General features: G+C 40.9%; 2 protein-coding genes across 2 annotated transcripts in view; both read right to left on the bottom strand.

The window, feature by feature from the left end:
* CRACDL (CRACD like) overlaps positions 1–12,546 on the bottom strand; it is a 75,845-nt gene extending 63,299 nt beyond the window's left edge. Inside the window, exons 1-2 of the mRNA XM_037377923.1 lie at positions 12,501–12,546; positions 6,836–6,986 (exon numbers count right to left, since the gene is read on the bottom strand). Coding sequence (XP_037233820.1) covers positions 6,836–6,986; positions 12,501–12,546 — 197 coding nt within the window. The remainder of the gene's footprint in view (positions 1–6,835; positions 6,987–12,500) is intronic.
* A 2,431-nt stretch (positions 12,547–14,977) lies between these two features.
* The window catches only part of TSGA10 (testis specific 10), a 28,308-nt gene continuing 26,597 nt past the window's right edge, over positions 14,978–16,688 (bottom strand). Inside the window, exon 17 of the mRNA XM_037377922.1 lies at positions 14,978–15,116. Within this exon, the coding sequence (XP_037233819.1) occupies positions 14,978–15,116 (139 nt within the window). The remainder of the gene's footprint in view (positions 15,117–16,688) is intronic.

Genomic DNA, 16,688 nt, shown 5'->3' with positions numbered 1-16,688 from the left:
CATGTCCTGAAGACACTAGCCACCTAGGAAAATTCAGAACACTTCACTGAAATACACTTACTTGTCTTTCTTCAAAAGTTCCTTTTCAAAAGCCTGAGAAATAGTACTGATGAGGATAGCATTTTCTTTTTCGTGCTTGGATTATGTGCCAGCATACCAAAATACAGCTACCGCTGCTGGCCTGAATAGACCAAGCACGATACCAAGGAGGATCTCTGCATGTTCATTCATGCTTAGAAAACTGAGAACACACAGATTTAAGAGACTGATTGACCTATTTTAACTGTTTGCTTAAACAGTGACCAACTCCAGCAAGTTTCCATCTGCTCTTTTTGATTCATACCCTTTTGTATATTTGTTCACAGCATGCTGTTGAAGGAACTGAAGGCTGATCTCTGGCTAAAGACATCAAGTAAGCTCTATTTTATTATGATACTGCCACCTATAGACTTTCTGAACAACGCACTACCCCTGCACAGCTTTGATTTTCATTTAAATTTGTAAAAATTACATTGTTTATCCTTTCATAAAACCTTCAACACCACCCCACCCCCAAGAGAAATGTGAAATAAAAGATCTGGGGGGACAATCTTTTGTCTGTTTTGGGGGCTGTGATTTCCAGCCCCAAAGATCTTCACAGTTTTGCCTGTTCTGATGTTCTCCAATGAAGACTCTGCTGTTGGCAGGTCTGAGAAGAACAGTCAACTCGAGGTGAAAGCTTACCAAACTAGCACGAGCAGTTCCTTCAAAACAACAGAGAACATGCCTGAGCACACTACCTGACCAGCCTAGAGTGCAAAAGACGGATGGAAACCGAATCTGAAGTTTCTGTGAGACCAGATGGAGAAGCCTCATCACCTACTCCTTCATTTGTGCTCTACTTCTGTACACTGATTAGTACCATTAAGCAGTGGCATTCTCTTCCTCTCCCATTTTTTTCTGTACAATAGTTTTTGAAGCTAACATACCATTAAGTAAAAAGCAGATCTTGATGAGACCAGACTTACACACCTTTTTGCTGCAGAGCAGCACACAAAGTGATGTAAATTCAGAATCTCTCTGCTTAATAGTCTTACAAGCAGAGACCTAAGCCATATGGATGTTTTGCACAGCATTCCCAGCTATAAAACTGTCAACTCAGTGGTGATGCATTAAACACTGTACCAACTCAGAAGGCCCATAGCTGCAGAAATTAGAAGTTTGCTCTTCTTCTAGGAGTAGAAGTAGTTAGAAGGACAGACCGAATATCTGTCCCTCCTTAACCTCCAATTTGTCCAAGTACCTATGTTAACTCTTGCACGTTTCCATGGTCAGCTGGTGAGTGCAGCCCCTGCTTCTGCCCAAATCCCTAATACCTTGCAAAAAGCTTAGCGATACTGATTCCCATGTTAAGGAAAGAATGTCACAGCTGTAAGATTTCAGAAGTTACTAATTTTGACAGCAAACAGTGCCTTTTTATCTACACATCTGACTCCTTTAAGTTCTGTGTTAAATTGTATTTATAGCTTCTTTCTTCTTCCATTTTAGGAAGGAAAGACAGCTAATCATGTGTAGAATAAAACCCATAATTCTAAAATACAGGCAGCTGATAGCATTATATTAGACAATGAGTTCGAAGATGAAGCTGTTCCTTTGTTATTCTATTTTTCTTTAAATAGCAAAGTTGCCAAAGCTGATGTGATAAAAGAAGAATGACATGGAGAAAGAGAAACTGGGTAATCTTCCCATCTCACTTTATCACTTTCAGACACAAAGGGGTAAAACTGCAACTTGTTTCCCCTACCCAGTATCTTCACGGGCTACAGATAAAAAAACAAAGCACACTGAGTTTTTAGCTTTTCAGGAAGGCAATATTAAAAGCCATTCAAAATAAACCGACTTTCAAAAAAATAAACTCGTTTGCTTTTTAAAAAAAGCAGAGCTATTGTGTATTTTTATCCACAGAATAAATAAACCATTTATGGAGACCGCAGCTTAGCAGTGCAAGCTGAAGCAGTTTTTATAACTGTGTACTCTCAAGAGTATGTCTCCCTTGTAAACCCTGACTTGCACATCATACCTAAACCCACAAATGTATCCATAAAAGAAAAAGTTGTACTTCAGAACAGTCAAGTTATTTTCCTTGAAGGATTTTTTTAAAGCTACTTCTGCCTTAGCTTATCCACAGACTTCATCAGAAAACCAGATAGTAGAGGACACCACTGAAGGTACATACCAGCGTATGTGGGGTTTCCGTACTCCCAGGGCTGACTGATGAACCTGCTTTACAGCAGCTGGGAGCACAGAGAACAACAGGCCTGAGAATTCTGATAAACAAAATGTACTGGAAGAAATACCAAAGAAATCAGTGTCCTGTTTTATCTCATTCTCTTTGAACACCAACAGACAGGCTAAAAAACTGTTTGCCCTAAGTAAATACTATTGTAATTACACTTTGCTAGACTCTTTCAAGATCATGAAGACTCGGTAGTGACAAACTGCTAACAAATCCCACTATGTCTGTTATACCTGTTTTGACACATATTTCTCCAAGTCATTGACTTAATTTTCCTCTAGAATAATTTAAAAAATTGTCAGAATTTAAGGCATTACCAATGCACACAGTGAAACTTGCTCCCGAGGTACATTTCAAACATGCTCTACAACAGTAGATGCACCATCTGCTGTCTCAAGGGCTCTAAGACAGTTTCCCGTTAAGTTCCTGCAGCTACTGGATAAGCTACTACTGCCAGGAGGAATTTTGTTTGCTCCAGCTGAGGCTATACAGTACAGGCACCAGGAGTAATGGGACCTGCAAGAGGTATGAAGACAGTAAAATGTTACTCTTGAAATCAAGACAAGTCTCAGCATCATTAGAAACACCGCTGCTGACTGGTTTCGCAGAAATATCTACTAATACATTTATGCTATACTCCCAGACTGCTGTCTGTATTTTCCCAGGTGCTGACAGACCCAATTGCTTGTTTTTGAACTGCCAAGATCTTTAGTTTCACTGCTATAACTCATCAAACAGATGTATGCATTTTAGACTCAGAATTCTACAATGCACAGTGTTCACACTTTATAGACAGCAAAAATTAAAGTAAGCCAGAATTACTGTACTGATTGCATTGTTCACTTTTATATTTCATTTTAAGACCTTCCATTTTAAATGTATTTCAGAGCAAAGACCCCCTTGCCTCTTACATTGCACTTGGTTTTATCCACATCTACTTGCAAAATGTTAATCTAATTTCATACTGAATTAGAAAGATCTTTCCACTAATGACTATATGAGACGACACATATTTAATGAGCATATCTTAGCTTAGCCCTCTTCATGTGGGGTGATGGAGTGAGGAAGGCAGCAGTACTACACTGAGAAGGGCCTGGGCAGGGACTTGTGCCAGTACTGGCCAATTCAAAATCATAAACTGAGAGGACCCAGCCTTATCAAACCCAAAGCTGAAAGATGGAGAAACACAATTTTGAGGGAGTTCTGGTGACTTCAGGACGAGCAGCAATCCACAGAAATGCTTCGGTACAGATAAAGCCATCCTCCTTAAAGGGCAGTTTTGTCCATGAATGGATATTTCACTATAACAAAATGAGTAACTAAATGGTCTCCTTCCCTGACCTTCTTACATAGCCTCTCTTTTCTCTTTAATAACACAGAACAATAAATCTCTCAGTAAGAGAAAACTGTATATTTAATACCTTGGACACATTACATTTTAGTGGTTTATGATTCAATTTCCACCTCTGCTGTGACTGTTAACTCTCAGAGTATGCAAAGCTGGGAAAAGAAGTAGCTTTTTCAATACAAGTAGGTTACAATCCTGGCATGTACAGCCTTTTGTTCTACTGCCTTCCAACAAAGATTTCCATATTCAAATGGATGTCCTTTAGTATTTTGGACTGATACAACCTAGACACATTAAGTTCATCAGCACCTACAGTCTGAGAAAGGCACTTGTAGGCATCTGAAAACAGAAAGATAAATCAATTGTGCATTGCTGGATATACACTACATTTAATGAGCCAAAGCCAGTCCTTGCTGTTAAAAAGCAAGACCTCAGAGGGCGAGAGAACTGATGCACTCCAGCTGTGCAGGGCACCGTACAAGAGATCCGTGACACTAGTAAAAACAGACTTAGGAGACACCTTCACTTTCTGCGCAGCAAGTGCTCTGCAGGGTCCCTAACCACAGCATGGTTTGGTTATCATGCCCCAGTCAGAGACTGGTTGTGCTGGCAACACATATCTGAAACCGAGAGTGGAATGGCTGGATGCCTTACAAGACAATGGCCATTTATTAATCTTCACACAAACACAGGGAGAACTTGTCCCTGTGCCATTAGACATTGATGATTTCACTTTAGTCCTGCTGAATCTGAAATGTAGCTTTGCTACTGCAATAAATACTTGCCTGAGACACTTCCAAAATTTTATCATGTTTACAGTTCCTCAGTAACAGTCCAGCGCCAGTCCCTGCTATTACGGAGCTCGCTCTTTCCTCCTCTGGTACTCTTCCACCACGACTATAAATACTGAATCTGCCAGCCAAGTAACTTAACTTACAGCTGTTAATGCCTTGCATAAAGGGAGAGCAGAGGATGTCAGTGTTGCTTCAGGCCGCAAGTGAGTGAGCCCTTTTCCCTGGACAGTTCAGTGGTGGGCAGAAGGCACACATATTCCTATAAAGCAACCTTAGATGCAACACTGCAGCCATTACTGCGCAGGTTACCTTTCTTTTTCAAGAGAAGAATCAGACTCTGTATATCCACAAGCATACTTTACGCTAAAGAAAACGTTTTTAATTAAAAACACAGTAGAAGTTCACAAAGTCACTGTGAAAGCAAAGAAACAAGACCTTCTACTGTCTATAAACTCTGAAGTCCGTACATAGACAAATTAACTACCAATCACTACAATGACAGAAAGTTCCTGCTTCATCACTGGATGAAGCTAAACGCACCTGCTCCCTTTCCTTTAATGATAAGCCAACTCCTGCCACGGAACTGCCTTCTTTCAATGATTAAAGAGCTACGAGGCAAGTGCCAGTAATAACGTTACATTTTTTCCTCCTGTAATCTAATCTTTGCCCTGTAGAAACTGCTGATGAGAGCTCACTTCCACTTAAAATTTACATAAAAACAATCCCTATCATGTTGCATGGAAAAGCACTGGTGCCCCAGTGTTTATTGGCAGGTGATATAAGGAATGAGAAATTACTCTGATGCAAAAATGATACACAGCCTTGTATCAGTATCAAAAAGGCTTTGATGCATGGTTACTATTTTTGGAACCTAATGGTATGTGAGTGATAAAGCAAATGAACTTTTTAATGATGACAAATACATGAGAATATACAGGACTGAGTAGAGAACATGATGTCCAACTGAAGAAGATTTATGGGAGCTAATTAGATTTATAGCGTAAAAATAGGAGAACAGGTAAAACTTCTGAAAGATCTTGTGCGTGTCAACCTGGAGTAACAATTTACTTTCAGACAAAGAATGTAATGTGCGATCCACTGCACGCTTCAAGCTGATATTTATATTGCTTTGGTATTTACATACATATAAAGCCTAAGACATGCATGATTTTATGCAAATTAAATACAATTAAATGAACTATAGAAAAAATGTAAGTTTCTAACTAGCATGAAAATATGCAAACGTATTTTATAAAGTATATAGTATATAAAATATAAAGTATATAAAATACACTTTTTAAAATAGTACAGAAAATATAAAATACTGTTTATATCGGTATAAAGTATGTGTGGTTTTTTCAGTTAATTGTATGGCAAAACTGGCAGGACGATGTTTTCACAACCAAAACTTCATCGCACTCTTAAACATTTTTTAATTGAAGAGATTGCTGTACAGTGACCTCAGATCTATCAGCAGCAACTAAAATTCAATACGCTAAATTTACTATTGACGGTAAAGTCTGTCAATTGAAGCTAGTACAATAAGAAAAAATGACCCGAGTATTTCAGGTCTCACGTCCAAAAGTGTATTGAAGAGGGGCAGAGGTTACAAGGTTTAAGGAGGGTGTCGGGCCGCAGGATCCGTCAACATTTTGCGGGACACCCGAGGAACGGGGGAGGGGAAGGCGCGGCCTCCTGGGGCCAGAACGCCGGAACACCGGCCGGGGCTGAGCGCGGCCCCGCTCGCCGCCGCCCTCACACCGCCCGCCCGCAGACCTGGGAAGGACGGCGGCGAGGGAGCCTCTTGCCTGTGGGAACCGGGCCCGCCTCCGGCCCCGGAGTCAAACGCCGGGTTTGATTCAGATTAAGCATCTCCCTTCGCCGTACTCTCAGAAAAAGCGGCCCCGCAGAACGCAACGGCAGGCAAAGCCCCCCCCCCCCGCCAGCCTGCCCGCCCCCGCCGGCGACAGCGGCTCCACCTCGGCCCGACGCCCGCGGCTCGGCGGGAGGGAGCGGGCGTGCGGGGCTGGCCTCGGGCCTCCGCGCCGCCCCCGGCGGACTGAGGCGGGCGGCGAAAGCCCGGCGGAGGGGGGCGAGGGGGCCGAGGGACGGAGGGGCCGGCGGGCGGGCTGAGGCGAGGAGGCAGCGGGGAGCCCCGCAGGCACCCAGCGCTGCCGCCGAGGCGCAGCAGGCGGCTCTGCCTCCTCACCCTTCCACGACCAAGCCCGCCGCAAGCGGCCTGCGGCGAGGCTGCCCCCCGCAGCCTCCATCTGCGGGCACCTGTCGCCGCGTCCCGGCAAGTCTCCCCGGCTGCCGCCGGTAACACGGGGAGCGGCACAGCCGCCCAGGCCTCCCGCCGCTCCGCCGAGACGTACTTACGCGCTGCCGGCGGCGGGGCTCCGCGCTGCATTCGCTCACCTGGGGCCCGTGCGAGGAGCGAGGCGGCGGCCCTCCGCCGGACACCGGCAGCCCGCGGGCGGCAGCGCCCGGGAGGCGACGGGGAGCGAGTCGGGAGGCACCGGCCCATCCGCGGAGCCGCTGACCTGCAGCCACCTGCCCGCAGCCCTACCTCACTCCTCCCCGCCGGGCCTGCCAGCCACCTGCGGCGCAGGACCCGCCCGCAGCCGCGGGGCCAAAGGCGAGGCCGGCCGGCAGCGCTGCCCGGGGAGCTGCCGGGCGGGGTGCGGCGCTGAGCTGAAGGGCCACAGCAGCCAGCGCAGGCCGGGCCCCCGAGGGGCTGCCGGCCGCCGGGACCCCGAGGTGCGCGGGGCTCAGACCAGCAACTGTTTACAGGGCTGTTTCACCGTGGAGCTTTCTGCCTTGGCTTCTCTTTCCCCTCCGCCCACCCTCCGTGGTTTAAGGCAGCGACTGGCCCTCTCCAGGTTTTTCCCTCAAGCAAGCTACAGGCCGTTGGAGCTGGCCAGGTAGCTGCAGCATGCAGCTACAGTCAGTGGGTACCTCTGCTACGAGCGGATCAGGCCCAGGTTAAAAATCAGTGAAGATCCTTACATAAGTGCTATCAGAATGAAAGGCTCTAGCTGAAGCTGGGTGCAGCTGGGAATGCTAGTACCGGTGGATATTCAAATAGTGTCCTTGAAGCTTAGTTTCCATGCCACAGGCGAGAAAGGAAGGCTGGAGGAACTGGCTGGAAGAACTGACAAAAATAACATCAGCTGATGTTTCCTGCTTTGGCATCTATTTCAATATATATCTCTCAAACTTGTGAGTTCTAGATTCAGCACAAGCACATTTTTCTCTCTAAAGAGTGTCCCTGGGTAAAGTCAGTGAGTCCGAGGTCAGCAGTTTTGCACAGAACATACAGGCGTTGGAAAAAAAGAACAAACACCACACTACATTGCCTCACAGTCCAAGGCAAAAGCGTTTGAAAAATGCTGCGGAGCTTGCTTGTTTCTTACAGGAGCGGTGAGCAGAGAAATTATTTCAGCATTACTTCTAGAGCAGCCACTAACGGTCAAAAAAAAATTCAATTATAGATTTTATTTCTGTTAAGTAGCACACTTTCTAAAATGCACATGCTATTCTGGAAACAGTAATTTTATAAAATATTACCATGTGCAGGAAAGACATAGCCTTGTGCAAAACCAATCTGAGAAGCACTTTGTTCACCTGCTTGGTTGCACTGCTGCACTGAAAACAAACAAGTTTTCTGCTTTGTGTACTCTACAAAATTGCTTGGGTGTAGGCTGCATTCAAGATAAAAAAAATGTTTGTTCTTCTCTCACCTCAGGAAATAAACCCACTGGAAATACAATGCAGACGAGAAGCACAAGCTAGGAAACTTAAAACTTAAGCCTAGACTTTTGCATCTGCTGAAATAAATGATTAAACTGCTTCATGGATTTTAATAAAGTCAAATGTGGGACAGACTAGAGAAAAATCAAATTGCAATACATTAAGTAGTCGTAAAAAAAAATCCACTGGATGGAAAACATCATTTCAGGCCATGTCTTATACATGATGTTTTAATTATAAGCAAACTTTTTTTTTTACAAATTTATTAATAAAAATTGATTATTGTCATGAAATAACGATGTATGTCTTCCCATAGTCAATCCAAGTCAAGTCATATGAAAATTTTATCCATCTTAACAAGCCATTTTTTTTCTGTGCACAAAGTGTCCAAAACATAAAACTGTGTATGTTAATACCACAAAGCCATGTATGATTCATTCATCTTCGTTTCACATAACTCCCTCTGCTGGAAATTAATATGAAGGTTCAGTGGATCAGAGGAAAGATCATTAAGAGTGCAAGACACATAAAAACCCCTCTTGCTTCTTTCAATAAAAGATCACTATTCTTTACAGACACTCTCCTCTGTACCAGTAAAACATTGTATTCCTTGTTGCAAAGCTATTCATACTGAAATCATTAAGACAGGGAAGGAGGAGCTAATGCAAAGTAGTTAAATGATCATTTTTCCTGGTCAAAGACTAAAACCACTTGCTTTAACTCTGACAGCAGAATCTTAACTCTGATTACATTTTGCAGAAAGTTCAAGCTTTATTAGTGATTGAAAGAAAAAAACTAATCTGGTTTTCTTTGAGTGGAAACAGCGGGATTAATCACATAGATACATGGTTTCAAATGCTGTTGAAAGGTTGATTGCATAGATTTTACAAAAAGCAGTGAAATACTTCTACCCAGCAACACACAATGAATTCTTCCTCCTTGGTGCGACCATACTGCTAATGGAGCTACTGTTCCGTGTACATTGTACCTCCTGTTTCTTCTGGGATGAAGAAAAAGAGACTGAGGAGGGAAGATAGCAGAGACACTGAATTCTTTCTTCTACAAACCCTGTAAACCAGTTATGCTCAAGTAAAATACCTTCTACTGATTAATGGTGACAGTTTCCATTGCCACCGGTAAGCAAATCCAATTGGAAACAACTCCATAACCAGTGGCTAGAAATTAGAAAAATAGTGCTGCAGAAGAACATGAATACTTTTTAAAATACCACAGGATTCTTTGTCATGCAAACCAGATCATTTTAGATTATCACAAAGTAGCTGAGAACAAGTTTAACATAACAGGCTGTTATTTCATGTAAAACCACAAATTGCATTTTTTAAGTATAACACATTTCAGTTGGGGCATATTCAATAGTACTTCCTGGTTTTTGAAAAAATTCAGGTGTGTTGCAGATTAGATAGTATGAAACCAAAGTAAAAAACGGTAAATACTCTGAGCTCATTATCTATCTTTACTTAAACATGAAGCAAAGTTTCATATTTAGCAATGGTCTGAAGGCTTTTAGAATATACTACTGGAGCAGTACATACAATTCCCAACCAACCAACACTGTTCAAGTTCTCTTGGGCTATTACTGTGGATGTTGCCAACAAGCAGCCTTTTTGTTAAACTAAAATGTATCACTTGCAAACTTCAAATTCAATTAATTCTTTCATTTTTTATTTCTTGCACTTCCTGACTTTGCATTAGGTCTGATGTAAGGCGTTGCCACTACAGTGATATTAGAGTCTGGAATATACTCACTTGAATAATATTATTTTTTTAACCATCAATAATGACATAACAATTAATTGCTGTCAGAAGTCCATTGAAGTCTGTATCTCATCAATTTGATGAAAGTTCCTGAATATGACTTCTTCAAATCATTCCTTTGGCCCCATCCATGACCTGATGATCCCTTTGCAATTTGCTTGCAGAAAAACAAGGTTCTAATTTCCGTAATGTTTTCTAAACAAAGGCTAACCCTAATAATAAAGGCTATTACTTTATCAGAGTACTCTACAAAAAGCAAGTTTATTGCACCTCGATATTTATAATGTCATTCCCTTAATCCTCTCTACTTACAAGAAGAATTTTAAAGTCCAAATTGCTTAAGAACCTTGTGCTTTTACTTTGCTGACTTCTTCATGATCTTATATGGAAAAGCTATTGTTATTTCAACTAAGGAATTACATCTTAGGACATGGGCCTCTGTACAGTATATCTGCTCCCCAGAAGAACTCAGGTTTATCTATTTTATGTTTATCTAATCTCTCCTCATCATCTTCTAAATGATAGGGTATTAGTTTTATAGACTAAGATCACATTTCTCAAACGTTTGTGATCATCTTCTAAAAAATCACCATGGCAATATGATTGCAAAGCAACCAGCCATTTGCTCATCTTTTGGGATGATGCCATGATCATCATCTTTTATCCAAGGAAAGTGTACAATATGCCTTTTAATAACTACCTAATGTGGAAATGGTGAATACCATTGTGTCTGATCCTACAGTTATTACTTGCAAGTAGTCCCATTAACACCGGTCGTTGCTGAAATGACTTCTGTGGCTGGCTGCCAAATAAAGAATGAAGAATCAGGACCTACAAATTAAAATCAAGTCACCTGGTACTGAAAAATATCCTTGCTTTTATGGAAGACAATCCTAGAATTTATGTTATGGGGTTGGTTGGTTTTTTTTTGCATTATTCATCAAAATACTTTTAGAGGCTTTTTAAGGCTACCTGTTCCCAAAAAGCAACATAGAATTATAACTACAGTTCATATCAACAGGTTTTAAAAGGCAGTTAGGAGCATTCATATGGGTTATGCTGTCTTCAGTCATTACTCAAATACGAATGTGAATGTTTAGTAGTCAGGTTAGCAGAAACCAAATTCATATGAAGGAACATATGTGCAAGATGTACATTTAAACTATTACCATGACCAACATGCCTTTACTTTCAGAAATAAACTGGAGGCCTTTTTAAAAATTCTTTTATGAAGACAGCGAGAACGACTCTATTAAAAATTATTAATTTAAATTAATTAAACACAAATTCATTCTCTATTTCCAAATACAGAAGTATAGATTTCCCCATATGATTTATAGGAAATAATTTCACATTTTCTCTTGCATTTAAAAGGGTGAGAAAATAGAATATAGACAAATGTTATGACATAAAGTGCGGAAATTCTGAGCAAGTTAAGTGCCCATAACTATCACCAAACAGAACTCACTCATATTAAAGAACTCTAGGTAGAAACATCGTGCAGTTTTAATAAAATTCTTAGAAGTTGAACACACCTCCAGTATGTATGGAAACATAAAAAACCCCCACATATCCTCAGAGATGGATATTGAAACACTGGTATCTGCTGGCATTACAATCTTATTTATCCAAAGTAATAAGTCAGTCAGGTTTGAAGGGGGAGGAAAAATCCCTAAACTCTTCCTATTTGAGATGGCACAGCATTCCTTCAAGCACAATACTCACATAGTTCCGCAAAAATATATCCCAATCACAACACTTGGATACAGACACTTTTTTCCCCCCAGTAAAGTTTCAGATTGTTGGGATTTCCCCCTTTTTCAGTTAAATCAATAACCTTTTAAAGTTACATACATTTTTAAAATAAAAGCATGCTGTCAGTATAGTTGATGGAAACTGAATTTTTTTCTGTTTACCAAGATGGGCCATCTCACACAGTAACACAAGAGCTGGGAGAGGGGTGAGAAAGGAAGCCATCTAGACTGATTGCTTTCCTACTGACCACCGTTAGAAGTGATAAAAACCTGTACAAGCATTTGTGAAACAGATTTAATAAAATTTAGCATTCATCAGGGAAAAATGATAATTACATGAGCATTAAACTTTAACTCTCCAGACAGTGTGCAGTTTTCACAAGCTGTTGTGAATATTAACATTACACGCCCTTCAAAAAAGAATTCCTAGAAAGAAAAAAGAAATCTAATTTGTTTCAACTTCAGTGAATACAGAAATACATTCTGATGTTTCCATGTGCAAAATTTTAAGGTTTTGATTTTGAAAGCACTTTGATTCAACCTCGAGGAGACCGGGAAGCCTGCTCCAGATCATTTGAAGGATTAGATTTTATTGTACAGAAGTGCTATAATGCTCTTTGAAGTGAAATGCAAGCTTTGGACTCCTGACACTTAAGAAAATCAGACAGAAAAGATCTTTCCCACTAGGTCTGCAAGACAAACTACAAGGCACATCCTTTTCACCTTACTGAAACATGGGTTCTGGTGCATCAGACAGAGAGAAAGATGGAAGAATAAGAAAAAGATAGTGTTCAATTTACTTCTGATATCACAGTCACGCAGGTGACTGTCTGCCTCATCTCCCATCACAGTCTGTCTGCTAAAATGGCACCAAAACACTGGAGAGGAGGCAGGGTATTAATTGTGGTCCCAGCACTGATGCCTCATTATGCTTCATGTACTGCAGAGTCAGACATTAGCTTTGGAAGAAGCCTCTCTATCAACAAGTAGTTGTTTCTACACTATGTTTTTCAGCCCCTGGTAATGTGTCTTCAAACAACTGAAAAATGAAATTTCATCTCCTGGAGGACTGTTTCTAGTAGTGTTCTGCTTTAAATCCAACAGGAATTTACACCTAGACCATGTTTCATCAGTTCCCCATGTAGCTATTTTAGAAGTCTTAATTTTGTTATTCTGCTGATGATTACACCCAAATATTTGCATCAATGTTCTTGCTTTTACTCTCAGGCCATATTTTACACTGTTTTCTCTTTCATTCTGGTCTCAGTGAATTTTTCTGATTCTTTCTAGAGTTAGCTGGGAAGGAAATGATTTCATCATTCACAAATATTTCAGACATTTCTACTATTCTGTCTTTTTCTTGATATAGACTCTAAGTTCTTGACATAAAACTTAGAAAGAACTTTAGTATTCTGGACATTAGAGCACTCACCCAGACAAAGATAAATCAAATGTAAATCACTCATACAAAGCAGATCCAGATTCAGATCTCTGCTCTGACTCAGGAGAGCCTTATCAAACAGACTATTTTATTCATCACTGTATCCCTACACTACACAAATCTAATAAATTCTTTCCAGTTAAGCTTTTAAAACATAGCACAGGCTCCCAGAGTTTCAGTTTTCATTGCACAGGATTTTTTAATGAAAACAATCCCAAACCATTTAGTATAAATGAATAAGTACATCTGCTGCAACCCTAGTTCCTCCCACTTGGCCAAAAAAGTGTAACAAAGAGCTGGATAAAGAAAAAAGTTATGAATTATGTTGGTAACTTGAGAGCTCAAAAATTGAAAATAATTATGCAGGAGAAAAAATCTAGTTCATCAGCACTCAAAAGCTACAGTGATTTAATTGAGAAAGATTTAGCTTCAACCAGGTGAAGCTTTTAAGCAAACAAACTATTTATACTGGGCTCACATATTTCATTTTTAGTCCTTATTAAACTCATTGTTCTCTAGGAATGTGCAAAAGCAGATCATGCCACATAAAGCAGGGCAGCCAACCCCCCACCCCCCCGCCAAACTCAAAAAGCAAATAAGAAAGGAGTCGAATTCATAATCTAGTTTGTAGAAGATTAGTCTTGATTTGGTATTTAGCAAGAAGTTTACTAATTAGAAAGGAATTCTATCACCCTGAAAAGGGAGCGATACAAATAGAAAAAGCACCATGATCGTTAGTATCAGTGTGGTGACTACATGGATTGAGCCCTCTTCATACAGTATCAAAACCAGAAGAAAGTGTTATGGTAATTAGAAGTACATTAAACACTTCCAAATGATACAATGCTTATCTCAACAAATTTAAGAGCTACGCTGCACTCAGACTAATAAGGAGTAGATGCAGTTTTATCAGAGGAATGAAGACTCCCTGTACTTGCTATCAAGGACTGGCAATAGCTACAAAATCAGTCTTGCACAGCTGTGTTTTCCTACTAAGGGCACCAGAACCAGCTCACTGACCCAAGGAACTTGTCTCATATGTATTTAGAGGAGGCTTTGATAACAAGGAAATCAAGTGCCAAAGCTAATGATGTCAGTTAACACAGTATTCACCAAATTCATCCTGGGAGTACACGACCATCTCAAAAGCAGAAATTATTTCCTTCAAGTCATGAATTGAGGCTTCTTCCCCCTCAGCTGGTGCTTTTTTAAATGCATTCTGCCATCAATCTACAAAAAAAGTGTGATGCAACAAGCATGCAGCTACCAAATATGAAACTAAGCTGAGACTGAAACTGCCAGGGCAGTAGCTGCATACTGTGGAGGCTCCATTTCACTGACTGTTAAAAGGAAAGCTGGGCTTGCTCCTCCTCAGGATTACAAGTATTTGAAGACTTTTAGAATGCATTTATGTTTCTTGTCAAAAAATGCACATCTGTAGAGTGAAAACTATTCTGAAAACTACTAGAAGAAGACAGGCTAGAGATAATGTAGGAAAGATGAAAATATTTAGATCTACACCTGCACAAAATGGTGGCAAGTCAAGCAGGGATTTTCTGTAGCATTATTTCTCTTACTGTTTTGAGAATTTATGACTATAGGATCCTGGTGCAAGTAGTTGCTATTAACCGTATAGTTTTGATACAGCTCAATAAAACGAAATAAAAGGAGTATCATCAACAGATTGTGGTCCTGAATCTTCTTTTAACTTCTCTTGAAGCCATGTAACTCCATGGAATTTAGTCAATATTTCAACAAAAAAAATCAGAGTTCATCCTTTTATTTATTTCCCACCTGTGCCCCTCAGTGTTTGTAAATCAGATGATGTTGAACCAATTACCCTTCCAGGGACCAGTCCAGAGACCAATCAGGATATTGATGATGGGACTGTTCAGGTGATGATGTTCTTAACGTGGAACTTAACTGATGTGAGACTGTACGATTCTCGCATCGAAGTTCCTGGACAGCACGTCCCCTAAATAAACATTATTTTACAGTGAGACTAAGCACTTCTCAAAAAGCATCAAAAAGATCTCATACTCATAATCATAATATTTTTTCTTTTTAAGATTGCCACCTTTTTTTATATAGTTTAAGAGGAGATGTGGTCTGCATCATATACTCTGAAAGACAGATTAGTGACTCTGCATTACTCCCTTACTTAGATTTAGTTCTACACATCCATTGTCTATTTTCTCTAAAAGACAGATGCTAGCCATGGCTGCTGCAGATCAAACTCCAAAACTTGTAAAAATCTCCAGGGAGGAAGAGCCTAACTAATTTTAGAGTTTATTCACAAGCCTGCAGCGTAAGGATAATCACTAAGAACAGCAATGGTATTAATGTAAGAACAGTGTTGCTTGCCATATTCTTGTGCTGTTTCAGTCGGCATGGCTAGTGCACTACAGCTATCCGAAGTGCCCTGGAACGGATGGATATTTTAGAGCTGCCGGACTCACCAGTGGGAATGTTGGAAAATGGCAGTCCAGTCATTTTGACTGCAAGAGTGGGGCCTGGATACTGGATCAATCCGTAACTCCTGCATTTGGATCTACATGGAGGAAGTACGTGGGATTGGATAATACATTGGAAAATTTTGGAGGTACCTACTCATCTGGGATTCTGGTTTCAGGATATCGATTGTTTACATTGGGAGAATGTAGTCTGGATTGGATTGGAAAACTACTAGGAAGGATAGTTACAACAACCCCTGAGTTTCAGTGTATAACCCCGGTAAAACCTGGACAACAGTTCTCATAAATGAATGGGTATTTTGGGAGGATAGCACTGACCCAGGCTGGAAAAAAGGACTCCAAGTTGCCCAAAACCTTGCAAATGAAGGTATAACAAATACTGACTGTGTGGTATTGGACTGAAACTGGCCCCAGCATGGCTTAGCTTTTACCACAGACCTACTTATGGAGTGAACTGCTGAAGCAAATCGCCAAAACCTGTAGGAGAGTGACCAGATACAGAACCCGCCCATGAAGCTGAATCTACAGGCAAAAAAAAAAAAAAAGCTTGCTCTAGCAGCAGGAGCCCAGTAAGACAGTAACAGTCTTCCATCTAGCTACCAAAATCCTACAACCTTGTGCATGGGGAGGTATCACACACACTCTATATGGAACCAGTCTTATCTACATTGACTGCTATTCTTACTAGCATGATTATTTTTAAGGGCTTTACTATGCACATGCTCTACTGTCTTTAATGGCCGAGACAGTGCTGGCAATGATGGGAAGTCAAGAGTACAGCTGCTTGCACCTCTCAGAGGTAACATCACCCTGTAGAACACCAAGCTTGGGTATGAATGTAGCAAAACTGTGACCAGCTGGGGAAAGTAACTACAGGCAAGCTTTTTATTTGGGAGAAGACTGGGGCAGAGAAAGGGAAGCACAAAGGCAGCAAAAAGGAGGGTCAAGAAACAGAAAGGAATAAAAAGATAGGCAAGTCATGGACTTGGGGCTGTCCAGGGCTACCTGACAGTCCCTGTGCTTGGTCAACACAGCTAGACAGGACAATAAATCAAACCTGCTGTTTCCACATA

The sequence above is a fragment of the Falco rusticolus genome, chromosome 2 (genome assembly GCF_015220075.1).
Source record: "Falco rusticolus isolate bFalRus1 chromosome 2, bFalRus1.pri, whole genome shotgun sequence".
NCBI classification, from domain to species: Eukaryota; Metazoa; Chordata; class Aves; order Falconiformes; family Falconidae; genus Falco; species Falco rusticolus.
This window is presented reverse-complemented; position numbering and strand designations above follow the sequence as displayed.